This window comes from Saimiri boliviensis, chromosome 1 (genome assembly GCF_048565385.1).
Source record: "Saimiri boliviensis isolate mSaiBol1 chromosome 1, mSaiBol1.pri, whole genome shotgun sequence".
In the NCBI taxonomy this organism is placed as follows: domain Eukaryota; kingdom Metazoa; phylum Chordata; class Mammalia; order Primates; family Cebidae; genus Saimiri; species Saimiri boliviensis.
Genome location: NC_133449.1, coordinates 114,595,979 through 114,623,936, shown reverse-complemented (window position 1 = coordinate 114,623,936; position 27,958 = coordinate 114,595,979). Strand labels below are relative to the sequence as shown.

Here is a 27,958-nt window from a genome sequence, read left to right as displayed (position 1 = left end):
ATTTTTTACAAGCATCTTAACTCAGGCCTCCGTTTCCTCAGTAAAGGGGAACAGGAATTCCTATCCTTTCGGGCTGTGGTGAGTGTTATGTAAGCCCAAGGAGCTCCGACCTGCGGTGAGAGGCTGGAGGCCGAATGGGGAGGTTTGAGGGGCTCTAGGTCCCTGGACCAACCTCTGGGCGACAGGCAAGAGGCGGCTGCGGGGCCGAGTCCTTCCTAAGTGGCTATGCGAAGGGCCCTGGGTCGAGGCTGGTTACAGCACTTCCTTGAGCCCACCCAGCCCAACGTGTCACAAATAAAGCCGGCCTTTCTCGGATTCCCAGATCGCGGCTCCTCAGGGAGCAGCAGCCCCTTGCCCACGCAGCCATTCGCCGGTGGCGGCTGCGGGGGCAGCACTCCAGGCTCAGCGCCTGTCTCGGACCCAGAATCAGGCTGTTTCCTTCTAGACCTCCCGTGGGGGATTCAAGCCGGCGTCCACGTCAAAGAACAGGGGCAAAGGCCTCATGCAGGCAAAGGTAAGAACGAGGAGCTTCGGGAAAAATGCCGATTAAGGCCTCTTTAGGTTTTGCCCCACTCCAAGATGGAAGGTCCGCGGCTTCACACTGTCCCTAAAGTCCCCTTCCCATTGGCTACTGGAGAATTTTTTTTTTTTTTTCAATAATGCGGACGCTAATTGGTCAATCTAGGACGGTTGCTCAAGTCATTGGCGCAGCCGCCATTGGAGGTCGGCTCTCAAAAAATTTTCAAACACAAATTAGGTTCGAGGAAGGAAAGCGGGAGGAAAGGTAAAGCTTGAGACGGAGGCGGGACCAAGGAAATGGCAGCTTGCATTGGTTCATTAGCGGCCAAGGGGCGGCTCTTGAATGCTCCTTCCTCTTGATTAGTCCGATTTAGGAAAAGAGGGCGGGTACTTAGGAAAAGCGGCAGAAGCGCCTGCTTCCATTGGTCAGCCCTGGCAGGAGGCGGAGCGCCCGCGGCAGCTGATTGGTGCGGGAGGCGAGGCGGGCGGGGCTCTGAGCCGGAGGTTTTGTTGTGAGGGTCGGTTGTCAAGCAGCGGCCAATCAGGGCAGGCGATGGAGGTAAGTGGGGGTCGTTCCTGGAGCAGAGCCTTGGCCTCCGGAGCCGCAGCTGCAGGTGGAGTGGGCAAGGGGACGAGGAGGCGAGGGGACCGTGGGGGCTGGCTGGGCTTGAGGGCAGAGGGCTCTGGGCGTGGGAAGGCTAGATCCCTTACTCCGCAAGCAGAGGGTTGGGAGAATCAGCCGAGGCCGAGGGACCTGCCCCAGCCTCCGGACAAGATGGGTCGGTGTGGAGGCCGGAGGGGGCACAACCAGGGAGGCCGGAAGCAAAGCCGGGGGTCTGCAGGAGGATGAGTAATGAATAGGGAAAGGAGAAGCAGGAGAATGAATGAATGGGAGACCCCGGGAACATATGGGAAAGGGCAGTAATGGGGGTCTGGCGAGTCAGGGACCACGTGAGGGAGCTCAGGAGACAGGATGTGCTTGAGTGGGAGACTCGGGGCAGGGAGAAAAGTGGGTGTGAACGGAGGACTAGAGAGGTAGACCCGGGGACCCAGGAAAAATGGGACGGAGGGGAGCGGGCTCATGGGAAAGAGGTGAAGTGACTGTGGGAAGGAGGTGGGAGGCTCCATGAGGTGGCCTTTTAGAATTGAAGAGTCATAGCCACTCACGCCCGGACTGGAGGCCTAGTTCCTAGCTCTGTCCTTGGGAATCAAAGGGAGCAAGAGCGGTTCCCTTGCCAGGAGCTGAGGCGTTGGACCATCAGGGTCATCTTCGAGATTCTTTCCAGGGAGGACTTCAGTGGCCATCTCTGGGATGCCTTTTCTGGGTCCAAAAGCTTAGCTTCTGACTCCACCCCCCCACATCCCATACGTCAGACAAAAACAACGACTCCTAGGAAATCTATGTGAATTGCAGACACGTGGTCTTCCCCGCCCCACTGCAGCTGCGGCACTTTAGGCAGCCAGCATCGCGGAACAGAGCTGCATCTCGTTATCCTGGTCTCTGGGAGGAGTTTTTTTCCTTGGGTTTCAAGTCGCCCTACCCGAGGTGCTCCCTCTGCAGAGGCCCAGACCCAATTTGCAGTGCAGCTTCTGGCTCTGGTGGCTTCGGTGGGTGTCAGTCTTTATCGAGTGACCTTGGTGATCCAGGGAGCTATAGCTCTTAGCAAGCATTTTCTAACAAGACATCACCTCTGTTTGTATTGCAGCCCCATATTGAGCTGAGATGGCTCAAGCCTAACATTCCATGATCCAGGATCGTGACAGATGTGCACGGGTTGCTGCCGTTGCTGCTGTGGGTGATTTGGAACCACGAGGCAGCCCAAGGCCAGGAGACAAGGCATTTTCTCTGCCTGGATGTGTGGGAACTCCCTGCCAACTTGATTGGTGGATCTGGGGGGGATCCACCCCCACCCCACGAGCAAAGCACAATTGATTTTGTGGGGTGAGGCTTCAGGTGCCAGCCAGCTGAAGGATGGCCACCCCTGTGGTCACCAAGACAGCCTGGAAGTTGCGTGAGTGGTTTTCATTTTTCTTTATCGCCTCATTTATTCTGTTCGCTGCTTGTTGCTGGGAGGACTGAACCCACAGCTTTGTTTCCTGATCTTGGTACAGGAGGAGACTCCTAGACTTTGGAGTAAGATAGATCACTATGTAAATCATGATGGTGGCACTTCTTAGCTGGGTGACATTGGGCAGGTGACTTAACCTCTCTGAGGCTCAGTTTCTTCTCTGTGCAATGAGATAATGACGCCTGCATTCTAAGGTTGCTGTGAAATTCAGGTGGCAGGATGGACATCGTAAAGCACTTAGCACAGGATTTCCAGTTAGGCTGGCAGTAGGGTGAGGAATCCTGAAAGATGTTCTCAGCATTTTCTTCCCCAGTCAGATGAATGCATCCTGGGCCTGGCATGGGGGAAGGAGTGGGAGCGAAGAGGGGCGGGCAGAGGGAAGCAGACAGGGCTGGGCACTGCCCACACCCACCATTGCCCTGTACAAATTGGTCTAGACTCTCATCTAAAGACTTCATACTCATCCAGATTGCTGAGGACCCCAGAGTGCTTTTTTGTCGTTGGAGTTATATCCGTCAGTATTTACCATGGTAGAAGTTAACATCGAGACATTTTCTAACAAGAATATATAATCAAATAGGCCTCTAGTGGCATTCTGGGAAACTCCACCATATGCTTATGAGCAAATGAGAGTGCAAAAGGCAGATGCCATCTTAGTGTTATTGTGAAAATCCTTTTGTCTTCTCAGACCCCCCGAAAGGATCTTGAGGATCCCAAGCATGCCCAGATCATATTTGGAGAATTCCCCTACACACTGGCACCTCAGTGGGCCCTGCCCTACCTGTTATAACTAGCTGGCATAGCTTTTGTGTGCTGCACCTGGTCAGTCTCTGCTGTGAGCTGTCCCTGGGCCGGTTTTCAGGAGCTGGGACAAGACTCCACACTTTTTTTTTTTTTTTTTTTTTTTTTTTTGAGACAGAGTCTCACTGTCACCTAGGCTGGAGTACAGTGGTGCAATCTCAGCTCACTGCAACCTCCGCCTCCCAGGTTCCAGTGATTCTCGTGCCTCAGCCTCTAGAGTAGCTGGGATCACAGGCGCATGCCACCATACCTGGCTAATTTTTATATTTTTAGTAGAGACAGGGTTTCACCATGTTGGCCAGGCTGGTCTTAAACTCCTGACCTCAGGTGATCCACCCACCTTGGCCTCTCAAAGTGCTGGGATGACAGCCATGAGCCATCACGCCTGGCCAAGACTCCACACTGTTTCACCGTGAATTTAACCATAAGACTCCGAGCAAATCTCTTTGCAGGGCCTCTGTTTCCTTGCTTGTCATGTGAGAAGTTACGGCCATTTTCGTGTTCCCCAAAGTTCCAGGGCTTTGGGAGAACCAGTTACAGTTCCCCAAGGAAGGCACACTTTGGTCAGAGTGGCTTTGTAATTACTGGGATTACGTACTCATCCCTTCAACAGCTGGCCTTTCCCCAGAGCTGGGCACTGGGGAGCCCGTGGAGGACAAAGTAGCCAAGGTCTTTGTCCAGCGGGAGCTCAGAGCCTGGGGAGAGCAACAGGCAGGGATTGGATAACTGGATCCCACCGTGTCTCCTCTGTTTGCAAGCTGGTACCTGTGCTTTGAAATTAGTTAACTGGGGGTGGGAGTGGGGGTGGGGTGGGAATGCTGCAGGCTGCATGAACGGCAGACGCTATGGCCCTGAGGCAGGAGGCTCCGTGTATTGGGAGGCCATGGGCGGCAGCACAGCAGCAGGAGGAATGTGGGGCCACATGGACCTAGTGAGTTCTGCAGGGCCATGTGTCCACGGTACCCCCAGCCCTCCTGAGGCTGCCATGACTTCATCTTAAAGGCAAGGCCAAGTCATCAGAGTGTGTGAGCAGGAGGTAATGAGATCAGCCCAACGAGATCAGCTTCGTTGGGCGTCTGCTACTGATTTCATGTACACAGTGGCATCCACGGGAAACTCTGAGAGCCCAAGGCCACATGACCTCTGGCTCCTTCTGGCTCCAGGGTCTGGTGAGGATCAGAGGTGCGTGGCCCACATGTGGTCGTTGAAACCTAGTACTTTGCATCTTGCGTTGGAGATGCGGGTCCTCAGCCGCTCTGGCCATGCTGCACCGTGTTCCCCAGCTTTGGCTGGATGTGGGTCCCAGGTTGTACCCTCCAAGCTTGGCCTGCCAGTAGATACAAGGATTTTTCTTTTTCTTTTTCTTTTTTTTTTTTTTTTTTTTGGAGACAGAGTTTTGCTCTATTGCCCAGGCTGGAGTGCAATGCTATCTCTGCTCACTGCAACCTTCGTCTCCTGGGTTCAAGCAATTCTTATGCCTCAGCCTCCCAAGCAGCTGCGATTACAGGTGTGCGTCTGGCTAATTTTTGTATTTTTAAGACAGACAGCATTTCTCCATGTTGGCCAGGCTGGTCTCAAACTCCTGACCTCAGGTGATCCACCCGCCTCGGCCTCCCAAAGAGCTGGGATTACAGGCATGAGCCACTGTGCCTGGCCAAGGATTTTTACTTTTTATTTTTTGTATGAAAGTCAAGTGTTTGGCCTGGGCTGTTGGTCACTGTCCTTCCAGCCAGGATAGAAGGAGGCGCTCTCAGGGTGGTGCCCCTGCCTGCTTTGCAGGTGCCTGTGCTGTGTCCCTGCCCCTCTGCCCCTCCCTCCATGGCTCCAGTCAGTCCCTGGTCAGGCTGCTTAGAGGGCAGTGATACGGGCCCCTCTAGAAGGGCCCAACTTCTAAATCCTTTCCACCCCAAAGTCTGTGGTCTTCCCCCACCCCTGCCACCATCTGGTCACACTGGGGCATATTTCATGTGAGGCCTAGAGCAGGCACCCAGGAAATACTGATATTATGAATGAATGGGTGTCTCCAGGGGTAGCGGTCCTGAGGCCCAGTGAGGCGGGGCCCAGCCAGACACTTTCCCTGAGAGTAGTGAGGGCCGGGGACAGATGGAGCCCCCCAGGTAGGCCAGGGGGAGTGGACAGTGCCTCCATGGAGAGGACATCAGGCTTGGGCACAGAATGCCAGGGAGAAGGTGCTTTGCCCTCTTTCCGGGTTAAGTGGAAACTCATGAACAGACACATGTCTGTGGCTGGAATTCCCCAGGTTTCTGTCCCCACAGTATTCAGAGGACAGAAGGCTCTGGTTGAGATGGGACTAGAGTGGAGCCCAGCTCCCTGGGATCCCCACAGCGAGCTCCCCAGTGCCCTGGCTCAGGTTTGGGCCTGCAGGGAACCCTCACCCTTGCTAGTGCTGCTACTTGTGCTGGCTCTGCCCTGGCCAGACCAGGAGTGGGGGTGTCATCAGAGACTGAGCCTGTGACTTGTCCACTGGGCATTCCTGGTGGCCCCTTGGAGCCCGGGTTCCTGGCAAGCAGCTTCCCTGGGCCTGATTTCCCAACTTCCTTGTGGTCTGAAGCCTGAAGCAGAGATACCCAAGCAGGGTGGAGTCAGGGCAGGGATTCAGGAGGGGCCTCTTCGGAGCGCTGTGGCTGCAACACCCTTTTCCTCGGAGCCACCTACATTGACCTCCCGGGTGCCTTGAGGCGTCAGCACCTTGGGGATTTCCCCCGGCCTGTGTGGGAGAACTGCCTTTTTGTTCCTTCTTTCCAGGAGGAGCTGGCACAGGGATGGGCTCTGAGGCCCAGGCCGCCTGTTGCTTCCCTGCCTGTACTTTGCTCTCTGCAGAGCCCTCAGAGGCTCGTGTCTGCCGTCCCCACTGAACAGGCCAGGGGCCTTGGGCTGTCTGCACAGCCTTCTGTGTGGTCAGCTGTCACCCCTACCCTGCTCAGTCTGTTGCCTCCTGCCCCCTCCTCATGAAGCCTACCCTCCAGTGCCTGCCCGGGACCCCCATGCCCACTCTCTCATGGTGCCTAGCCCCGAGCCTGCCCAACATCATGGAGCCCTTGCTTGCTATGAAGCAGCACGCAGGCATGCTCTCAGGGAGTCCTCAGCAATCAGGTGTGAGCAGACACGTGATCTTCCCCACTTTCCAGACGAGAAGCCAGGTCCTCAGAGGACAAGGGACTAAGTAGCCAAGGAAGGCCATGCAATAGCAGATCGCAGCCCTCGGAGCAGAACGGGGTCTGTGATTCTGAATCTGTGAGCCAAAGCCCTGCGCGGGCTCACCTGGGGACAGCTTGTCTAGAGGTGACTTCAGTTGTTCTTAAAGTATGTTCCCCAAATCGGGTTTGTGTGGGGACACAATCAGCAGCCAAGAGGTGCGTAGGTGTTGCATGGTCAATTTTTTTTTTTTTTTTTTAAATAATTGTTTTTCAAGCCGGGCATGCTGGCTTACGCCTGTAATCCCAAATCCCAACACTTTGGGAGGCTGAGGCGGGCAAATCACCTGAGGTCAGGAGTTTGAGATCAGCCTGACCAACATGGTGAAACCCTGTCTCTACTAAAAATACAAAATTAGCTGGGTACGGTGGTGCATGCCTATAATTCCAGCTACTCAGGAGGCCAAGGCAGGAGAATTGCTTGAATCCGGGAGGCTGAGGTTGTAGTGAGCCAAGATCGCACCATCGCACACCAGCCTGGGCAACGAGAGCGAAAACTATCTCAAAAAAACAAAATTCTTTTTCTTTTTGTTTCATAGAGTATCATGAGTATATCAAATTTGTAATTTCATGGATATTGCTTAAGACCAAGCTAATAAAAATAGCAAGTCAATTTTTTTAAAAATTGAGTATAACTAGTCAATATTACCATGTGATGTGCCAAACCAGGAAAAAGTCATGAAGTCCCGTAGGACGGGAATGATGAAAGTTGAGAAGCGGTGATTTCTGTCTCAGTCCCCTGCCCCGCCCTGTCTGCTGGTCCTGCAGCTCATGGTGGGCACCAGTGGGGGAGCTGAAGGAGGCAGAGCCTTCCACTCACCGTCAGGTTCCAGAGCAGGCAGCCAAGCAGGGTCACCCCTCTCCCCCACAAAGCCCCATCGTGCCTTCCTGATGTCCTCTCTGTCTCTTTCCCTGTGTAGAAGAGATCGTCGCCCATGCCAGCAATGTGTCCTCACTGGTGCTGGGCAAGGCCTCCGGGCGGCTGCTGGCTACAGGCGGGGATGACTGCCGAGTCAACCTGTGGTCCATCAACAAGCCCAACTGCATCATGGTGAGCCCCAGCAGCCAGCAGGGGTCAGGACAAGGGCCTGGGGAGAGGACGGGCCAGGGGTTGGAGGCTGAGGAGTGAGCAGCTTCTCAGGCTCTCTTGAGCCCAGGGCCCCCTATCCTCTGGGGCCCAGACCAGGGGTGGAGGGGGTGTGATGGGGATACCATCAGTGCTTCCCCCAGCTGTCTGCTTAGTGAGGCCTAGGGCAGCCCAGCACGGCTGGGACAGTGGCCAGCCCTCAGGAGCGAGGGAGTCACCTGCCTGTGGTACTTTTAAGAATCCCAGGCAGGCTTCGTGAGAAGGTTAAAATAAGCCCTGGGCCTCTGGTTGAGCCAAAAGACTTGTAACCCTGCCCTCCCACCTGCCCGTCTGCCCGCCTGGCAGCAACATGTGGGCGTTTATTTTAATTCATTCCCAGCCTTCGTTCCCCAGTGAGGATTTGAGGGGAGCTGGCTCGAGCTGGTTAGGGAGCTAGTTCTTAAATATCATCTCCCTGACTATTTACGCAGCCATGTTCAATGCTGGAAACTTTTCCAAACAGGAGCGCATATAGGAGAAAACACAAACATTCATTACATGTGGTTCTATTATTCGAAGGCCACCACAGTGGGTGCTTTGGCCTGAGTCTTTCTTGATGCTGAGACAGATACGTATACGTGTCCACGCACATGCGTGCACACTTGTACATGTACACATGTATATGCAAATACATACAAGCACACACATGAATAAAAATGCACTACTACACTTGCGCAGCCTGGTTTTTAAAAATAACAATGCTGCAAGGATTTGCCTGTGTCAACAAATATTCTTTTACAACGTAATTTTGAATGGCTTCATGGTGTTCCCTTGTAGGGATGAGCTGTAATTAGCTTAGCCACACCCTGTTATCACATGGAGGTTGTTTCCGGCTTGTTCTAGGCTCTGCTGAACCACTCTGTGGTGAACAGCCTCAGCCACCTAGATCTTTGAGCAGATCTGTGATCACTGCATTAAATTCAAGGGTGTATGCTTATTCTGAAGCTTTCAAAACAGATTGCCAAATTGCCCTCCAGAAATCATTTTACATTCTCACCAGCACCGGAACCTGCCCTTTCCTCCCTGCCCCACCAGCCCATCCCTTTCCAACCAGGGAAGTATCATTGTTTTGACTCTTGCTGAAATAAAGATAAAGAAAACTAGGCTGGGCACCGTGGTTCACACCTGTAATCCCAGCATTTTGGGAGGCTGAGGCGGCGGATCACCTGAGGTCAGGAGTTTGAGACCAGCCTGGCCAACATGGTGAAACTCTGTCTCAACTAAAAACACAAGAATTAGCCGGGAGTGGTGGCGGGCGCCTGTAATCCCAGCTACTCAGGAGGCTGAGGCAGGAGAATCGCTTGAACCCGGGAGGTGGAGGTGGCAGTGAGCCAAGATTGTTCCACTGCTCTCGCCTGGGCAACAGTGTGAGACTCCGTCTCAAAAAAAAAAAAAAGGAGGCGGGGGGCAAGGGATGAATTTCTTAGTAGAAACTTAATCACCTTAGCGTTTTTGTGAGATCCAGGGGGAAAACTGAGATCCACCCCAGCCTCAGCAAGGGTGCCAGGGGTCAGTAAAGATGACTCGAAATGTTTTGTTTTACTTTGTTTTTAGGGTTCAGATGTGTTCCCCCCACCCCGCTCTGGCCCCCAGAAATGCCAAAGTAGCATACACAGGCTGAAAAAGCATCGCCAATGACTGACCAAAATAGGACATGCCACTACCCCCCGAGGAGCGGGGCCAAGCGTCTGGGGCCTGGCCTGCAGGGTGTCCTTGAACACCAGATGCAGCTGTCAGGCCCCAGCCAGTCTTGCCCTGGTCACTGCCCTCACTCACACACACCAGCTTCCCAGGCCTGGCAGTGCCTCCAGCCTGCCAGGGTTTCTCTCCCCTTGGGTGTTCTGTGCACGCTCTCCCCCTGCAGGCCAACCTCTTGGATTTATTTCTGTTTATTCTTGAGTATGGGATACACTTAATTCTGTTCAACATCCAGAAGATAGAGGGTCCACAGTGAAAAGTCTTCCACCTACCCCTGACCTCTCCCCTTTCACGGGGATGGGCAGTCGGGGAGAGCCAGGGGTTCCAGAGGGGCAAGATGGGTGCCTGGGACCAGCCAGGCCTCGCTTCTGCCATGGCTTCCTTTGCTGAGAGGGGCTTGCATAGGGCAGCAGTGACGATGGGAACGGAGCCTGGACGGGGTTGCTTGACTTAAGGCTGAAGGGACAGCATCCCTTTATCTTGGCCAGTTGCTTCCCTCCAAGGGGCCCAGGGCCATTTCTGCAGGTGACACCCATGTCAGAAGCATATCGAGAAGAGAGAGGTGGTGGGGGGATGACGATTTGGCCACCTTTAGCCCTGGGAACCCAGGCTGAGAGGAGCAGCTGCTTAGAAAGGGCCTGCAGGGGGGCTGGGCTGTGGCCCCCAGGGGGTGCCCCCTCCTGCCTTAGCCTTTCCCGTGGACCTGGAATTCAGGGCAGCGCTTGGGGCAGGGGGCGGGGTGAGGGGGGTGCTCTGTCCAGCAGTGCACTGAAGCTGCTGCCCTCTCTCCACAGAGCCTGACGGGCCACACGTCCCCAGTGGAGAGCGTCCGCCTCAACACCCCTGAGGAGCTCATCGTGGCCGGCTCCCAGTCGGGCTCCATCCGCGTCTGGGACCTGGAAGCTGCCAAAAGTAGGTCCCCGAGCTTGCCTCCTGCGCATGCGCGCCTTCCTTAGTCTTCAGGCTCTGCAGTCATGCCGCTTCCTCCAGGAAACCTGCCTGGACTAGGTTGGCTGCTTTGCTCCTGGAGCACTAACCGGGCAGTGTGGAAACCACTCCACCCCCACTAGCTTGGCATTGACAGGCACTGCTGCCTGGAGCAGCTGAGGGCCTGCCAGAAGATGTCTGCATGAACCACTGTGTGGGTGGGGGGTGTGTGTGTGTGTGTGTGTGTTTTTGGATGTGTGTGTATTTAGAACCTGGAAGGATGTCAGATGCTGCCAGGAGCCCTGCAGTTCACCTGACTGAGTGAGGTGTCTGTGTGGGACAGCCGTGAAGAACCAGGGAGCTTGTACCCTGAGTCGAGGTGGTCCCCACTCTGCCTCAGCTCCGTCATGCCCCCAGAGGCAGCCTGGGACGGCCAGACCTGTTTGCCTGTGCTCTGTTTTAATTTAGTTTTCATCTGGATGGAAGTTGTACATAGCCTAAAATTTAAAACCGCCAATACCAGTAGTTCTACAGTGAATTACAATGGAAAGAGGAGACTTCTGCCCCACTCCTTCCCATTCTTCAAGAGCCACAGCTTTCTGTACTTTCGTCTGTGCTCTGCTGATGGCCTCTACCTTTCCAGACCATGTGGTCATACTGCAGTTTCTTTCTTTTTTTAAAAACGCTGGGGCTGGGCGCGGTGTCTCACGCCTGTAATTCCAGCCCTTTGGGAGGCCGAAGCGGGTGGATTACCTGAGGTCAGGAATTCAGGACCAGCCTGACCAAGATGGTGAAACCTGTCTATACTGTAAATGCAAAATTAATCGGGCGCGGTGGTGCATGCCTGTAATCTCAGCTACCGGGGAGGCTGAGGCAGAATTGCTTAAACCCGGGAGGTGAAGGTTGCGGGCAGCCAAGATCGTGCCATTGCACTCCAGCCTGGGCAACAGGAGCGAAATTCCCATCTAAAAAACAAAACCAAAAAAAAGTGTTAACACATTAGTTATTCCCTTCCTACACTCTCTCATGGCCACCACCCCCGGCCCCATCGCTCGTGTTTTTCCTACCAGCCTCCTATTTCAATAGACACCATTTCAATAGGCCGTGTTTAAAACATAAGGACCGCATAAGGGTCATTTACCACTATTTTTTGTAATGACTTGGTTTTTCTGGACTTAATAATTGTTTTTGTTTTATCCATGTGTTTTCTATGTCCACATTACTCATTCATCCCCAAATTCTCTGCCAGAAGAGTAAACCTCCTCCTGTTTCTTTGAAACCCATCCCATAGTCCAGGCGCCTTTTCTCAGAGCCTCTCCTCCAGTCCTAGTGGCCTGCAGCCCAGCTGTCATCCGTGTCTCCTCTCTGGGGAATTCTCTTGTCTGCTGTTCCCGGTCCCATGCTGCCACCTTTCTTGGTTTTCTCCCTCTTTTTGATGGAGCACATTCCTTCGTAGCTTACTGAGAAAGGGTGTGGGGCAGGCATAGTTTTAGAGACCTTCTATGGCCGAAAGTGACTTTGCTACCCCCATTGTTTGCTTTTGTGTTTGTTTTATGAGTTGGAGTTTAAAGTTTGACGTTGGCAATAAAATAGCACCCTCAGCATTTGGAAGGTGCAGCTCTACCGCCTTTTAGGTTCTAGGGTAGCTATTAAGAGGGGCCAGTTCTGTTCTGATCCCAGATCCTTCACAGGGGACTGGCTTCTTTCCACGTTCTCTCTCTTTCTTCTCTCTCTCTCTCCTTTCCTCTCTCTGCAGGTTTTTGGGGTCTTTGTCCCGTGTTCTGGTGTGATGAGCCTTGGGGTGGGTCTGTTTCCACCCTGTGCTGGGTCCTTGCTGGTTTCTTGCAGCAGTGGTCTGGAAACTCATGCTTCAGGTCTGGGCCGAGCAGAGAGTCTCGCCCACTGCCCTGTGCCTCGGTGCCTTAGCAGGTGGTGCCAGCTCTACAGATTTTTCAAGAGAGGCTAGAAATCTGGAAATTCATGTAAGCGAATTTTAAAATGTTGACAGCTCATTCAGCATTTTTTTTTTCAGCACACCATACAGGCCAGCACTGTGAGGTCCAGATAAGAGCTGTTTACCTGATGCTTTTTTTTTTCTTTTTTGGGACAGAGTCTTACTCTGTCGCCCAGGCTGGCGTGCAGTGATACGATCTCAGCTCATTGCAACCTCCATCTCCCAGGTTTAAGTGATTCTCCTGCCTCAGTCTCCTGAGTAGATGGGCTTACAGGCACCTACCACCACGCTTGACTAATTTTTGTATTTTTAATAGAGACAGGGTTTCGCCATGTTGACCAGGCTGGTCGTAAACTCCTGACCTCAGGTGATCTGCCCACCTCAGCCTCCCAAAGTGCTGGGATTACAGGTGTGAGCCACCGAACCCGGCCTGCCTGATGCTTTTTGATAGCCCTGGTTGGATATTCCTATGTGCCAGCCAGGAGGCACCTACCTGAAGCCCTGGAGAGGAAGTGGCAACATGGATTTTGCCTAGGCTGTTTTTTCCAGAAGAGAGCCCCTCTGACCTGGCTGAGACTTCAGGATTCTTCCGGGCCTCTCCTTGGTTCCTGCTCTATGTTGGCGGCTAGGCAGCAGCCGTGGGCCACGCCTGCACAGCGGTGTGTTCCCTTTGTTCAAGAATGGGGCTTTCTGTGTGGGTGGCACTCCATAAAGACGCGCCCCAGGCCTCTTCAGTGACGCTTGCCTGCGCAGTGCTGGTCAGTTTAAGAAAGAGTCCAAGGACCTCCTTGATAACAAACAGGCCTGCAGGCTTCGCATCTCAGTGAGTGATCGCACTGCCTGGCCACACCGGGGCATCTGTGCTTGGGTGTCACTGAATGCAAGCGGGCCAGGAAGGAGCGAGGCCAGCATGGCTAGGCTCCAACGGAGAAGGTGGGAAGCTCAGGCAGGAGGCGGACAGCTCCCTGGACCTGAATCCCAGCGGGTGGCCACCAGCCATTCAGTAGTCACTGAAGAGCAAGAGACAGAAAAGAGAAGCCAGGGGCGCCCTGCCCGCCATCCAGGCTTTCTCAGCCACAGATGTTTTGCTCATAAGGGAAATGTGAGGAATTCCTCGAGGTGGCTGAGAAATGAAAACTGAAGACTGCTGCATTCCTGAGCCCTGGACGGCCAGGCCTGGCTGCTCCACAGGGAGCTCACTACACACGCACGGCCCAGACCCCACCTCCAGAAAACCCAATTCAGTACTGGGGTGGGCCCAGAATCTGGATTTTAATAAGCTTCCAGGTGATTCTGACAGACAGCCAAGTTGACAGATGGGCAAATGGAGGCCCAGGGAGAGCAGCGAGCTTAGGAAAGCGTGGTAGCTGCAGGTAGCAGAGCCTGGGACTTTAATCTGGCGTCAGGCCTCCCATCCTAGTGCTCTCTGTTCTGCCGTTGGATGGAGGAGAAACTTGCCTTTCAGCAGATAGAGCTAAGACCTCCGGCCGCCACCCCCGCCCCCACCCACCAGAGTGTAGGCGACAGTAACAGACAGACAAACTGAGGCCCCAGGTGTAGAAAGGTTCTAAAGAGAGCTGTCCCACTGACATGGTGGCTTACACCTGTAATCTCTGTACTTCGGGAGGCCAAAGCAGGAGGATCACTTGAGGCCAGGAGTTTGACTAACCTGGGCAACAAAATGAGACCCCTGTCTCTATTTAAAAAGAGAGAGCAAGAGAGTGCTGCCTATCCTATCAGTTGCCTTGGAAGGCCACCCACCCATCACTGGAGGACTCAGATGTGGGCTGAGCAGCTGCTCAGCTGGGAGGGCTTGGGGGTTCCTGCAGCGGGCAGACAGACCCCAGAGGCCCCTTCAGTCTGCAGTTCCTGGATCCTGTGACTGAACCTGGGCATCAGAGGCCTTTGTGGGACAGAAGAGCAAGGGCAGCAGTCAGGCCAGAAAAATGTGGTCCTGCCTGCTTTCCACAGTGCAGCCAGAGGGCGAGGGTGGCTCAGCCCAGAGGATCCCACAGGGTCCCACAGGAGGGCAGCCAGCGCTCCATGCAGCCAGCCCACACAGGGCGGGACACCGCCACATCCTCTCCGGGTGGGGCAGGATTTTGGAAGCCTTGCCATGGGATCCAAGCTGAGTGGGCTGGGAGCAGGTGTGGACTGGAACAGGAGCCAGCGTGGCCTCCTGGGCCAGGAGGCAATGCCCAGCCCCCAGCAGCACCTGATAGCTACACGCAGCAAGGAGGGACAGCTGCAGAGATTCTGGTGCAGGTGAACTGGATACGCCTTCCACAGACTCCAGAGGAATATGGAAGTGCACAGACCCAGCTCCAGTGGCCAGGCAGGGCCAGCTGCAGAGGGGCACTGAGGCCTGGGAAGGAGGAGAGAAGGCCCAGCTTGCGGGACAGCCAGGAGCAGAAGGCAGGCCTCCTGCAGGAAGAAGTGTGAACGGCACTGATTATGGCTGCCATTTATTGAGCATTTACCATATGCTGAGGCCGTGCTAAGCGCTTTATGCCCCTTTGTTTTCTCCATTCTGTGAACCAACATGAGGCTGAGAGGGTAAGTGATTGCCAGGGTCACACTGCCAGTGAGGGAGGAGCCAAGGCTGATCCCAGTACTGTCTGATGCCAGAGCCCACGTCCTGACATTGGGGTAGAGAAGATCATACAGTAGAGTTCATTTCATTCACCCAGTGCTTGGATCTCGACTCTGCAGTAAAGTGTTATATACGGAACCTTGAACACCTCCTCCGACAGCTCACAAGGCACCCTATTTATTGTACCTTGGCTCAAACCTAAGAATGGCTGGACGCCCACGTTTCCTGGCCCCAGCACTCATGGGATGATGGGTTTCATTCAGACAGCGAATTATAAATTTTTCCAAAAGCAGGACACATGAGACAAATTTGAGTGGTATTGGAGGACACCCTGAAACACACAAGGTTTCCCTCCAGGCTGGGCCGCGCCTGGCCATGGAGCTGCCTACTAAACCTTCAAGGAAAGGATGGGAGATGCGATTCCTAGGGCAGCGGCAGGCGATCAGGCCCCACTCTGGTCCTCTCGTGTCCTCCCGGTGTCCTCTCAGTTCTCACAGCTCCTCAGTGTGTCCTCACAGCCACCCTCAAAATCCCTTGGATGGGGTCACCCCAGCCACGCCCTCTATTGCCCTCCTTAGGGCCTTTGCCCATCACTTCCATCTACCTAATGGAGCATCCCTCATCCTCCACCCACTGACACCTACTCAAATTCCACCTCCTCCATAAAGCCTTCCTGGATTTCTCTTTCCAACCAAGCAGTTTCTCTCCCAGCTTGAACCTCTCGTGGTCTCTCTCCTTGCACTGTCTTGGGTGGGGCTGTGTACCCTGCACACCATCGGTTCCACGTTTACGGGGCCTGAACTGAGTGCAGTGGTTCCCTGGCTCTGCTGCCGCTGAGGCACAGTCTGTGGGGAGTGCGGTAGGATTTCTGCAGACTTGAGGTGACCCAGGGGTGTCATCCATTAAGAGAAATGTAGGAAAATTAGTTGTCAGCTGGGCGTGGTGGCTCACGCCTGTAATCCCAGCACTTGAGGTCAGGAGACCAGCCTGGCCAACATGGTGAAACCCCATCTCTACCAAAAATATTTAAAAATTAGCCAGGTATGATGGCACATGCTTGTAATCCCAGCTACTTGGGAGGCTGAGGCAGGAGAATGGCTTGAACCCAGGAGGCAGAGGTTGTAGTGAGCTTAGATCATGCCACTGCACTTCAGCCTGGAGACAGAGCAAGACTCCATCTCAAAAGAAAAAAAAATTAGATGTTAGGGGGTGGGACCCTTGATGGTCTCCCCATTTTAAAGCTATGTGCTATTGTTCTGTTTTCTGCGAAGTGTGAAAGCACACACGCCCCCGCAGCCCTCCCTCAGTCAGCCTTCCCATGTGCCTCTCAGCCACTGTCTCTGCTTTCCTCCTTTTTAGTTCTTCGCACACTCATGGGACACAAAGCCAACATCTGCAGCCTGGATTTCCACCCGTACGGCGAATTCGTAGCCTCCGGTTCCCAGGACACGAACATCAAGGTGAGAGGCCGCTCCACGCCCGGTGTCTCCTGCTGGGACTGCGGCAGGACCGGTCCGGCCCTCAGTGCTGGGTGCCCACTGAGGGGGCCTCTTCCCTCTCTGCAGCCACATCCACACTGTCCTAGGTAAGGTGGGCGGCAGGCACGTGCCAGATGCTTCTGCTCAGAATGCCAGCTTTAGTGAGCAGTTTCTGTCCTTGTCACCGTGAAGAGTAACGACCTAGAGGAGCCTGGGCCCCACCCTCTGCTCATGGCCACACACTGTCCTCTGGCTGTGGCTCCGCGCCTCATTCATGACCTCTGCTGACTCTGCCCCTCTGCTTCTCTCTCCCTCACAGCTCTGGGACATCAGGAGGAAAGGCTGTGTCTTCCGATACAGGGTAAGGATGGCACTCTGTTGGTGACTCCATCAGCACCTTGCAGGTGCTGAGTGTGGCGTGGGGCCCAGACCCCGGCAGGGGGTGGAGGGGATAGGTGAGAACATGAACCATGGATCTGGGGCCCAGCAGGAGCACCATGGGCAGCCACCTGGACTCCTGCTCTCCATGATCCCCTAGAGCCACATCCATCAAACTGCCCTAAGCAGAACCAGGCGGGTGGCCTGTGTGGTCAGATGGAAGGGGTCCCACAGGAGTGAGGAGGCAGGGAGAGGTCTGTGGGCCCAGGATCCCAGGGTGAGCTCATGCTGTTCCTCCCTCAGGGGCACAGCCAGGCCGTGCGGTGTCTCCGGTTCAGCCCTGATGGGAAGTGGTTGGCGTCGGCCGCAGATGACCACACTGTGAAGGTAGCTCCCCGCAGCCTGACCTGGGCCCAGGGGCCAGGGGCCTGGGGTCTGCTGATCACAACAGACCGAGTCCTCACCTCCCTCCTGATCGGGCCCACATGTCCCACGCCTGTCCCGAGTGGAAGGTGCTTTACGGATAAAGAGCTTGGCCTGGTTTAAGAGGGTGGGCAGCCAAGGTGCCTGGCCCTGACCTCCCTGCCCTGCCTTCAGCTCTGGGATCTAACTGCTGGCAAGATGATGTCCGAGTTCCCGGGTCACACGGGGCCTGTCAATGTGGTCGAGTTTCACCCCAACGAGTACCTCCTGGCCTCCGGCAGCTCTGACAGGTGAGCAGGTGCGGGCTGAGTCGCTCGTGTCTGCAGCTCTTTGCCACCGTGTCCTCTGCGCATCTCCGCTCCCGCTTTGTCACTGTCTGGGGTGTCATACACTTGATGATCCTTTGAATTGCAGCCAAGCCAGGATGGGACCCTGTTCCATCTCCCCTGCTGGTTCCCTGGCCCCAGTGTCCCAGGTCTGTGGCTTCGTGGGCAGGTTTGGACCCAAGGCACCTAGTGGGGCCCTATAGGGCAGGAGGCTTACAGCTATTGGGGCCAGCCCAGGGGCCAGGGCCATCGGACTCGGCCTCCCCCTTGCAAAGTCAGGGCCAACCCTGCCCCAGCCGTTGTTCCTGGTGGCCGTGCGCTGGGGCGAACTTTCTAGAGAGAAGCTGGTTCCCAGGGGCCTGTGGAGGCCAGGATGCGGGGAGAGGCTTCGCAGCACAGCCTGGCTGCCTTTGCAGGACCATCCGCTTCTGGGACCTGGAGAAGTTCCAGGTGGTGAGCTGCATTGAAGGGGAGCCTGGGCCTGTCAGGTACGAAGGCCGGGGGTGGGTAGTGCGGCGCTCCTCTGGGCAGCAGGGCGTGGCTGCGGGTGGGCCTTTCCCTTCTCTCCTCTGTGCCCTCCCTGCCCCGGGCTCTCTGGGTTCCTTGGTGTGGGGACCAGGCTAGGTGCCGCAGGACCCAGAGCCATCTCTCGCCTGGCCCAGGAGCGTCCTCTTCAACCCGGACGGCTGCTGCCTGTACAGCGGCTGCCAGGACTCGCTGCGCGTCTACGGCTGGGAGCCTGAGCGCTGCTTTGATGTTGTCCTCGTCAACTGGGGCAAGGTGGCTGACCTGGCCATCTGCAATGACCAGCTGGTGAGAGAGCCATGGCGCCCGCCTTCCTCTACCCCAGACCCCTTCTCCTACCCCACCCTGGGGCTGGGATTTTGCCCCCTCAGCTTGCAGGCCCAGCCCCAACTTTCCACTTCCTGCAGATCGGCGTGGCCTTCTCCCAGAGCAACGTCTCCTCCTATGTGGTGGATCTGACTCGTGTCACAAGGACTGGCACGGTGGCCCGGGACCCTGTGCAAGACCACCGGCCCCTGGCGCAGCCGCCACCCAACCCCAGTGCCCCGCTCCGGCGCATCTACGAGCGGCCCAGCACAACCTGCAGCAGGCCCCAGAGGTGGGGGCCTAGGGGCCTTCCGGGGCACAGGGGCGGGCCTGTCATACATAGGGGAAGCCTCGGGGTTACAGCCCTGGGCCTCACAGGGCACCTGCTTCCTTTGGGCCTGGTCTCTTGACCCCAGGGTGAAGCAGAACTCAGAGAGCGAGCGCCGCAGCCCCAGCAGCGAGGATGACCGGGACGAGCGCGAGTCCAGAGCCGAGATCCAGAACGCCGAGGACTACAATGAGATCTTCCAGCCCAAGAACAGCATCAGTGAGGCCGGGCTCCCGCCCCCAGCCCAGCATCCCCATCTGTGAAAGGGAGGCTGTGGGTCCTTCCCGGATGGCCTGCCGTGGCTCCACGTGACTCCACATCCCTTTAGCTTACACTCACGCATGCTCTCCCAGGACTGAGGCTTCCTGGGACCGGAGCAGGGTCCAGGGTCTGCAGCCACATGCCTGCTGGCCACCCTCCACCTCCCACGCTCTGATAGCGCCCTGGGTGCCAGGTGGCCCAGCCAGGAGCGCTCACAGTCAGGGGCCTCTTTCCCCTGCAGGTCGGACACCACCCCGGAGAAGTGAGCCCTTCCCTGCACCCCCAGAGGATGGTGAGTTGGATGGCTTCCCAGGGTCTCTGATGCCCCTCACCCCACACCCCATCCCTCACCTCTCCCTGTAGCACAGCGCTCCTCTGGGCAAGCCCCTTCCTGGGCCCTCCCCTCTCAGGACACGACCCGCAGCCTCCCGAGGGGTCTCTGCCCTCCTCTGGGAGCCTGTGCCCCAGTGTGTGGGGGACAGACGTAGATACTGCCACGTGTATGGGCCCGCCAGGGGAGCTCGGGCTGTGGAGGACAGCGAGGACTCTCTGGGGGCCCACCTTAGACGGGGTGGGCTGTAGATGGGATGATCGGAACACCTGCTGAGGCCTGGGGGCCGGCGAGAAGAGGGAGAGGGGAGCCCTCCTCCTGGCCTCCCCTCAGGGACCATCCTCGCCCCTTCTGGAGGCTGGGTGGTTTCCTAGGAGCCTCCAACCCCTCCTCGCCAGTCACTCATCCCAGCTCCCTCCATATACACGCCAGTGAAGGGACAGGACAGCCACATCCTGGAGCCCCCTGGGGCCCACTCACAGGCAGACCTAAGGTTGAGTTGGGGGAGAGGGAGGAGGCAGGCCCAGGCTTGCACCCAGGCCCTCTGGAACCCCCATGCTGCTGAACCGCTGCCGCCTCACCCCCACTGCTGCTTCTACCCCGCCAATACAGATGCTGCCTGAGCCCCACCCCGAGCCCTGCCCCGAGCCCTGCCCTTCCTGCCAGGCCCTTCTGGCCGGACCCAGTCATCTCCTTTTGCGTCTTTTCCAGACGTGGCCACAGCAAAGGAGGCAGCAAAGCCCAGCCCTGCCATGGATGTGCAGTTCCCGGTGCCAAACGTACGTCCATGGAGGGGCATGAGGAGGGGCCTAGAGAGGGTCCTGACCCAGGGTTGGGGGGTCCCTCATGTTGGGAGGCAGAAAGGGGGGGCCCCCGGGCTGGCGCCTGCTGAGCTTCAAACCCCTTCAGCTGGAGGTCCTGCCCCGGCCCCCGGTCGTCACTTCCACACCTGCACTTGCACCCAAGGCTGAGCCTGCCATCATCCCTGCCACCCGCAATGAGCCCATCGGCCTGAAGGCCTCCGACTTCCTGCCCGTGAGTGGGAGCCCAGGGCGAGGCGTGGGTGGAGGTCTGTGGGTGGAGGGCAGAGCGTCGCTGCTGGCTCCACCCACGCCAGCATCTGGGTGCCCATCCCACGCAGGCCGTGAAGATCCCCCAGCAGGCCGAGCTGGTGGACGACGATGCCATGTCACAGATCCGCAAAGGCCATGACACCATGTGTGTGGTGCTCACCAGCCGCCACAAGAACCTGGATGCCGTGCGGGCTGTGTGGACCACAGGCGACATCAAGGCAAGCACCCACCCTTGCCCAGGGCCCCGCCTCACCCCTGCCCCTGCCCCCTGCCTGCCCGGAGAGGCCACCCATGGGGGACGGTGAGATACGCCGTCCCTGCCGTGACACCATCTGTTCCTCCCATCATGGTCACCACAGGCTGCCATCTCTTCAGCCCCTGTTGACAGGCCTGGCCTCACACTGAGGGTGTCAGGTGCAGCGCTGGGAACACCCCACAGCCCCATCAGCACACCCACACTCACCCTCGGGGTCACATCTGGGCCCCACTGCCCCACCCCCTGACGTGCTCTGTTTGCACAGACGTCGGTGGACTCTGCTGTGGCCATCAACGACCTGTCGGTGGTGGTGGACCTTCTCAACATCGTCAACCAGAAAGCGTGAGTGGCTGCCGGGGGGAGGGATGGAGGGCCGGGGCAGGGCAGGGCTGACAGCAACGTGTCCTGGCCTCTCCTAGCTCCCTATGGAAGCTGGACCTGTGCACCACGGTCCTGCCACAGATCGAGAAGCTTCTGCAGAGCAAGTATGAGAGGTGCGTGTGGGGAAGCCACGCCTGCCTTGAGGAGGGGGAGGGGAGAGGCAAGAAGCCTCCAGGACCACGGGAAGGGTCCCCAAGGGCCTGGGTGTTCCTGTGAACTGGCTGTGAAGCATCGCTGCCCCCTCAACGATCCAGAGGTGGGAGTGGAAAAAGGCCGTGTGTGTGTATGTGTGTCTGTGTCTGTGTGTATCTGTGTGTGTGTGTCTGTGTGTGTGTGTGTGTCTGTGTGTGTCTGTGTCTGTGTGTGTGTCTGTGTCTGTGTGTGTCTGTGTGTGTGTCTGTGTGTGTGTGTGTCTGTGCGTGTGTGTGTGTCTGTTTCTGCCCCTCTGCTGTGTTCCTTGCTGTCTCTGGCTGTGGCCCTGGGTCCGTCTGTGACTTCATCCATCTGCGCTTGAAGCTACGTCCAGACGGGCTGCACCTCCCTGAAGCTGATCCTGCAGCGGTTTCTGCCCCTCATCACAGACATGCTGGCGGCCCCGCCCTCCGTGGGTGTGGATATCAGCAGGGAGGAGAGGTGAGGGCCAGGCAGTGCCTGTGTCGGGGGCCGGGGTGCCACAACAGGTGAGGGACAAAGGCCTGGGCCCTCTTACTGACGGTCCTGCTGGGACAGCGTCTAGAGTAGGGCCTGGTCTGGGGCCGTGGCTCAGGGCGTGGTGGGCATAGCCAGAGCTGGGTTCCTCCCTGGCCTGGCTGTGCCCCACAATCCCTGGCAGGGCTGCGTGGTTCCGCTCTGGGCCTCCGCCTTCCCCTGGGAGGAGGGGCTGCAGCAGTTAGGACGGCAAAGGCCCTGGGGTTGGGAGGGATGGCAGTGCCAGCTGGCCCTCAGGCCCTGCCCTCTCTGCAGGCTGCACAAGTGCCGGCTCTGCCACAAGCAGCTCAAGAGCATCAGCGGCCTGGTCAAGAGCAAGTCGGGCCTGAGCGGCCGCCACGGCAGCACCTTCCGCGAGCTGCAGCTGCTCATGGCCAGTCTGGACTGAGGAACGCGGTGGGCGGGGTGCCCGGCAGCCCACACGGCCTGGCCTCAGCCCCCGCTCCTGTTCCTTCTGCGTCCACCAGCCCGTGAGCCTCTGCCTGGCCCCTGCTGCTGCCCCGTGGCCGTCCTGGAGGAGGTGACGCTGGTCCCTGGCCACCTCTACAGCCCCAAACTCTGAGACAACTCTCTCCAGCAGCAGCTGCCCAGCTTGGCCAAGTGTTGCTTCTTGGGGCAGCGAACTGAGCTCTGGGGCTGCTGCTGTAATTTATAAGGCAAATTTTATTAAATTTGTAACTATTCCCAGGTTTCCATGCCGGCCACAAGGCTCCCCCAGGCCCAGGAGTGCCTGCCCCGCCTCTTCTGAGGTGAGACCACGCCCCCTCCAAGCCCTGGGGCGGGGCTACAGGCCGTGTGGCCAGCAGGGGGCAGCAGAGAGCCGGGCCTGTGGGACCGCGCCCGTTCCGACTGGGAAGGAAGGGGAGGTGGCAGCCACCCCTCCACACTGGGTGGTAAGGTGAGGGCTGGGCCCCACCAGCCCGTCCCTCCCCGCCTCAGCCACACTCAAGCTGTCTATGGACACTGCCAGGCTTGCCCAGAGCCCAACACCCTTCCCTGTCCCCAGGACACCTCCAGCCGCTCCTTCCCCTGAGCAGGGCTCTGATCAGCTGTCATTCCCAGGCGGAGCCCCCAGCACTGGCTGGTGGGAAAGGGCCCCCGCTCCGTGGTCACTGCGACAGCTGGGCCCCCTCCTGCTCTCAAGGCAGTGACCAGGTACAGCCCCGCCCCGGGGTGGTCAGGGTCCTCTGGGCACTGGAGGAAGGTGGTGTGGACCTCTGGCTGGTTCACTGAAGAGGGAAAGGCCAGGGCAGAGGGTGGCACCCAGCAGTGACCCGGAAGCCCAGCATGGTTTAGGCAAGGCTTTGATGAGCCTTTAAGCTCTCTCCAGCCTTCATTTCCTTCCCATCTGTGACAGGGAGGGATGCCCCCACCAGGAGCTCGGTCAGTTCTCTTGGGCACACTTTAGGCACTGCCTGAGGCAACCGTGACCACAAACAACAGAAAAAGTGGCCCAGGATGGGACAGCACGGGCTCCCCTGAGTTCTTAAGGATGTGTATCCCTAACTGACTTAGAGGACAGATCCTGAGGTGCTGTGGGGTGACAGCCAACAGGCAAGTCCACAGGAACTGCCAGTGCCCCCATTCCCCTGGTCAGACCAAGAGGGGCTCACAGACCAACTCTTTCGGACCACACTTGTGTAAAAAGGTTTTTATTTTAATAAGTAAAAATGGCAAAGCTTCCAAAAGTTCTTAAATAGGATTTCAGAGGGAAGAAAATTCAAGAGGCCAGTGAGCCAGGCAGGTGAGGGAGCAGGAGAATCCCCCAGCCGCCAGCTGCCTCTGCCAGCCATAACTATGACACGGCCCCGTGGCAGGACACCGTGTGCCTCTGTCACACCGTAGCTGTGGGACCCCTCCTTGGAGGAGAGGGGTGGGCAGGGCTGCCCTTGGTGCCATCAACCCACCACAGCCCCCATGGTTCCTGGGCCTGCCCGAGGCTCCTCGCCCACCTGCCAAGGAGGGGGCTGACCAGCCCTGCAAGCTGAGGAGCCAGGGCAGCCTGGGGGAGGACCCTTGTCCACCCCTGGCCAGGCGGGAGGCTCGCCGTCCTTCACATTCCTGCCCTCATGGGCCCAGCTTGCTGACAGCCCAGGCCTGCCAGGAGGAGCAGCCACCCCCACCTTTCCACCCATGCAGTTTGGGCTCAGAGCCACAGCCGAGAGACACCGTTTCTTTCTGAGCATGTTTCTCATCTCTGAGGGGAGTTGGGGCAGAAGAGGAGCCTCCACTCGCCTCTACCTCCAGGGTCCTGGCGCTGCAGCAGGAACAGGCCAGTGAGGCCTCAGGCCCAGCTCCAGGCCCAATGGGGTGGGCACCTCCGTCACACAGGCAGCGGCCGCGACCTCCCTGCAGGGGCACCAGAATCATCAGCCTCTTGTCCACTTGCCCACTGGCAGCCCACGGCAGGTGCCACTGAGAGCAGGAGGGAACCCAGCAGAAGCGCACAGACAAGCGACAGCGGAGACTAGACCCAGCCCTGAGCAGAACGTCCCAGCGCAGCCCTGCAACCCACGGTGGGCAGGCGGGCGGGCAGCCCTGGGCCACTGGCCCCACACTCACCTAGAGACTGCAGCCCCAGCCGTCAGGCTGAAATCAAAGCGACAGGCGTCTCACTGGTGGGCTTGCCTCAGGACCTCACAAGACCCTGCTGCTGCTAACCCTTTGGACCCAAGGATGGGTCCAGCCCCTCCTATGACCTGGGCTAAGCAGGGGCTAGAGCCCTGGGTCCTGGGTCCTGGGTCTGGGTCCGGGTCCTGGGACAGGCTCACTCCTCACCTGGGAGGCAGGCAAGGCCTGCCCTTTCCACCCCCGGGGCAGGGAGCGGGCTTACTGCACAGGCTCGCAGCCCACCCCTAGGGAGCAGCGTCCTGGGGTAGAGGCAGCACCCCGAGCTGGGAGGCTGGGGCCTTCTTACACTGCCTCCTCCCCACAGACTGTGTTTCCCACCTGCAGAACGGACACAGCATGGTCCGCCCTGACTCCTCCCTAGGGGGCACAGGAGGTTATAAAACAGGTTCTGCAAAAGTCAGAAGAACTTTTTTAAAAGGAAAGGGGAAAAACCCATCAGGTAAAGGCAGCCTGGTGACTATAATCCTGGGGGAGACTTCCCCTCCCACTCTGCCACTCCCTCCAGACTCACCCGAGGGCTGCAGCTTCCTCCGGATGGAGCCAGGGCGGCTACTGGTCCCGGAGCTGGGGGCTGAGTGGGCCCGTGCCGAGGGCTGTGGCATCTGACAAGCCGGCTCCCACTGTGGACAGGGAAGGGCTGGTGGGTGGGGGCCACGGCTGCCCTGGCCCCCGCCCCACTGTGCTTCTGTCTACTCCCCTGCCCTGCCTCCTAACCTCCGAACACTCAGCTTCCTCAGCTGCAAAATGGGCATGATGCTCGTGCCCCAGCCTCACGTTACGGCAAGAATTGAATGAGATAATACATGTAAAAAGTCAACTAGTTATCACTTAGCACCTACTGTGTGCCACTCCCATGGTCACCCCACAGGAGCCTTAGAGGCCAAGAATAAATACTGAACTGAACAGGCTTCCGGCTGTGGGTTCCAGCTGTAGCTCCACCCACTTCTGGCAGCTTCCTCCCCCCACTCCCCACCCCCCGCCCCACCCTGCTGCTTCAGACGTTCCTGCCCAGCTCCCTGCTCCTGCCAGGATCCAAAGTTTCTGACCCAGGGCTACCTGAGCCAGGTCTCTGGCAGTCCCCTTACCTCTAGATGCTCCTGGCTTGACCAGGACCCAAGCTCTGCCCTGCGTAGCCCGGGCCCCAGCTCTACAGAGCGTACCCGCTCAGCAAACTTGAGGGAATAGAGTGTCTCACTGGTGTTCTTCTCCACCGGGGACACCTAGAGGACACAAGAGCTCACTGCCCACCTGGGCCAGCTGGAGGGGCAGCAGGGTCACCAGAGGGAGCTCACAGCTGGAGATGTTGGAAAGCCTCCTGGAGAGGACCGAGGGACGGGGCACCCCAGAGGAGTGGCACAACCCCCCGCAGTTTAGACGAGGAAACAGGCTGAGAGAGGCATGGGCAGGTGAGGTGGCAGAGGTGGCGTGGTTAAAGGTGGAGAGGAGGGACTGGGAGTTACACCAGGTGTGTGTGGCCAGGTCTGGGGTAGAACGGACACAGCATGGTCCGCCCTGACTCCTCCCTAGGAGGAGGTAGGGGGCTGTTGCTGATTCTCGAGCTGCTGAGACAAGGGTCCCTCTGCACAGCCTGAGGTGCCTGGGTCTTGCTTCTAGCCTAGCGCCTACACACCAGGGATTGTCCCGCCCTAACCCAAGGCCCTCACCTGTACCACCATGAGGGTCTTGCTATCACCACTAAGCGAATCTTGCAGCAGGTAAGTGAGCTTGGAGTTGCGGAAGGGCACATGGCCCTGGCGGGAGCGCAGAGCAGCAATGACGTCCCCAAGAGCCGACAGTGACTTGTTGATGTGCTGCGCCTCCCGCAGACGGCTGCCCTCGGCCCCGGACTTGCCCACGCGCTCAGAGCCAGCCAAGTCCACCAGGTTCAGCTTCCCTGCAGGGAAGGCACCAAGCAGATCAGGCCTGCCCTGCCCCTGGGGCGTGGGGCTCCTCAGGCCAGGCTGCCCGCCCCCTCACCCGTGGTGCGGAGGCCCGTGCTGCAGTCCACGCCTCGCACCGTCACGATGAGCAGCGCGTGCGAGCGGGAGCTGTGCTCGTTCAGGTTGGTGAACTCCGTCGTGCGGTTGGTGTGGCCAAACTCAAACACCTGGGGGATGGGGAGCAGGGAGCAGGAGGGCAAGGCATGGCGTTGAGAATGTGGTCCTCAGTCACCTGGCCCCGAGCACCCCAGAGGAGTGGCACCACCCCCCGCAGTTTAGACGAGGAAACAGGCTCAGAGAGGCATGGGCACTTGCCCGAGGGTGCATGCTTAGGACACAGCAGAGCTGACATTCAAACCCAGTTCTGGCCTCTGGAGCAGCATGGCTGTGGCCAGGGGCCCCCTCCTCCACACCTTGTTGATGTCGTCCACACTCTGCACCTGGAACTCGGTCAGCCCTGGCACATACAGCTGCCCACTGCCGTCTGGGCACAGCCGGATCTCCAGTTTTTCCTGAGGTTCTTTCCCCAGCAGGTCCCTGGAGGGGCAGGTGAGACAGTCACCCCCTCCTCCCATTTCCTGCTGCCGCTTGTACTGCCTCCAGACCCCCAGTCAGGAGTGTTCCCCCAACCCACGGAGCCTTCTGCAGCCATCAGCTGAGCGCATCGCCTACTCCAGCTCCTCCTCATGCTCAGCTGAACAGGTGGAGACCTCACTGTTGCGCAGAAGGCCTGTGGATGGCGCTACTCCGGCCTCCACAACGCAATGAGCTCCTGCGGGCGGGGCCCCCAGCTGCCCACTCCCACCCATGGCCACCTGCTGCAGCCCACAGGGAGGAGAGCAAGGATTGCCTGGGTCTGGGCTGGGGCAGGCTCAGAGAGCGCCTCTCATCCCCTCAGGACCACACGTACCCCTGGGCAGAGTCACAACTTGCAGCTAGGTCCCTTGACAGCCTCATCTGGTCCCTGCACTCCCTTCAGGAAGACCCCACTTCCTATCTCCCGTTACTCCAGCACCACCACACCTGAGGACCCCAAAGCTGCCCCTGAGGCCTGCTCCCCTCACGCTGGGGCTCCCACCTGAGGACCTCGTTGTAGATCTCGGCGGCACTGACGGTGATGGTGTACTCCCAGTCGGACGCCTTCTCCTGCACCTCGGAGAAGAGCAGCTGCAGGGCCCGCTGGTTGATACCTGGGTTCTCAGGGGTCCCCTGGGGGCAGAAGGAAAGGCCCCAGTGAGCCAGGCTTGTCTCCGAAGATGCTCGTGTGGCATCTGTCCCCCCAACCCCCTTGGCTACCCCTCACAGGCAAGCCTCCTTGCCCAAACCTCCTACCTACACGCCACTGTCCCCCAAAATGCCCTCTGCCAGCTGCAGGCTACTGTGCCTCTATTTCCCCACCATTAAAATGGAATCGCCCTGCCAGGACTGCCCTGAGACTTAGGGTACAGCACTGGGGTGAGGGGCCTGACCGGACCACACAGGACAGCTGAGGGACTGGTACGTGCCTAGCCCTGCAGGGCCACCTAGAAGGGGCACTAGAAATGAATGACCCCGCCACTGCCCAGAAAGGGGCTCAGTCTCAGGGAGGCTGTGACCTGGGTTCTGTGGATGATGGAAAGGAGGCACAGGTGGAGCACGACAGGGTCCTGGGGCAGGAGGGGTGGGCTGGCCTTTCTAGAAGGAAACCTGGCGTTCCCCACCTGGGCCCTCA

General features: G+C 58.0%; 2 protein-coding genes across 16 annotated transcripts in view; one reads left to right on the top strand and one right to left on the bottom strand.

Moving 5' to 3' along the window:
• Positions 1 to 1,014: 1,014 nt before the first annotated feature.
• Positions 1,015 to 22,363, top strand: KATNB1 (katanin regulatory subunit B1). 4 transcript variants are annotated; one of them, XM_010331353.3, is made up of 20 exons: positions 1,015 to 1,078; positions 2,226 to 2,531; positions 7,525 to 7,655; positions 10,223 to 10,340; positions 16,262 to 16,362; positions 16,700 to 16,741; positions 17,062 to 17,145; positions 17,356 to 17,471; positions 17,924 to 17,995; positions 18,170 to 18,320; positions 18,440 to 18,630; positions 18,755 to 18,885; positions 19,169 to 19,219; positions 19,970 to 20,037; positions 20,168 to 20,293; positions 20,400 to 20,549; positions 20,853 to 20,929; positions 21,007 to 21,081; positions 21,485 to 21,601; positions 21,932 to 22,363. In XM_010331353.3, the coding sequence occupies exons 2-20, from the start codon at positions 2,492 to 2,494 to the stop codon at positions 22,062 to 22,064; spliced, it is 1,974 nt and encodes a 657-aa protein (XP_010329655.2). In that variant the 5' UTR covers positions 1,015 to 1,078; positions 2,226 to 2,491; the 3' UTR covers positions 22,065 to 22,363. The 4 variants fall into 4 exon arrangements, with proteins under 4 accessions (XP_010329655.2, XP_003943544.2, XP_074258523.1 ...); XM_003943495.4 differs by having other exon boundaries at positions 1,048 to 1,133; XM_074402422.1 differs by lacking the exon at positions 1,015 to 1,078 and adding an exon at positions 1,085 to 1,133 and having other exon boundaries at positions 20,225 to 20,293.
• A 949-nt stretch (positions 22,364 to 23,312) lies between these two features.
• KIFC3 (kinesin family member C3) overlaps positions 23,313 to 27,958 on the bottom strand; it is a 107,804-nt gene continuing 103,158 nt past the window's right edge. For 11 of the 12 annotated variants that reach the window (XM_074402360.1, XM_074402385.1, XM_039476139.2 and 8 more), the window contains 7 exons: positions 27,326 to 27,456; positions 26,661 to 26,784; positions 26,285 to 26,414; positions 25,972 to 26,201; positions 25,393 to 25,527; positions 24,819 to 24,927; positions 23,313 to 24,025 (listed from right to left, as the gene is read on the bottom strand). In XM_074402360.1, the coding sequence (XP_074258461.1) occupies positions 24,000 to 24,025; positions 24,819 to 24,927; positions 25,393 to 25,527; positions 25,972 to 26,201; positions 26,285 to 26,414; positions 26,661 to 26,784; positions 27,326 to 27,456 (885 nt within the window). In that variant the 3' untranslated portion in view covers positions 23,313 to 23,999. Of the gene's footprint in view, positions 24,026 to 24,238; positions 24,266 to 24,818; positions 24,928 to 25,392; positions 25,528 to 25,971; positions 26,202 to 26,284; positions 26,415 to 26,660; positions 26,785 to 27,325; positions 27,457 to 27,958 lie in introns of all 12 variants that reach the window. The other variant, XM_074402364.1, reaches the window with a different exon arrangement.

What these genes read in the sequence shown, in the direction of transcription:
- KATNB1 (XM_010331353.3), top strand. Translation starts at nt 2,492, where the DNA reads ATGGCCACCCCTGTGGTCACCAAGACAGCCTGGAAGTTGC. An exon ending in GGGGAGCCTGGGCCTGTCAG is followed by an intron (nt 17,996 to 18,169) that starts GTACGAAGGCCG and finishes CGCCTGGCCCAG; the next exon opens with GAGCGTCCTCTTCAACCCGG. An exon ending in AGGCCTCCGACTTCCTGCCC is followed by an intron (nt 20,294 to 20,399) that starts GTGAGTGGGAGC and finishes CATCCCACGCAG; the next exon opens with GCCGTGAAGATCCCCCAGCA.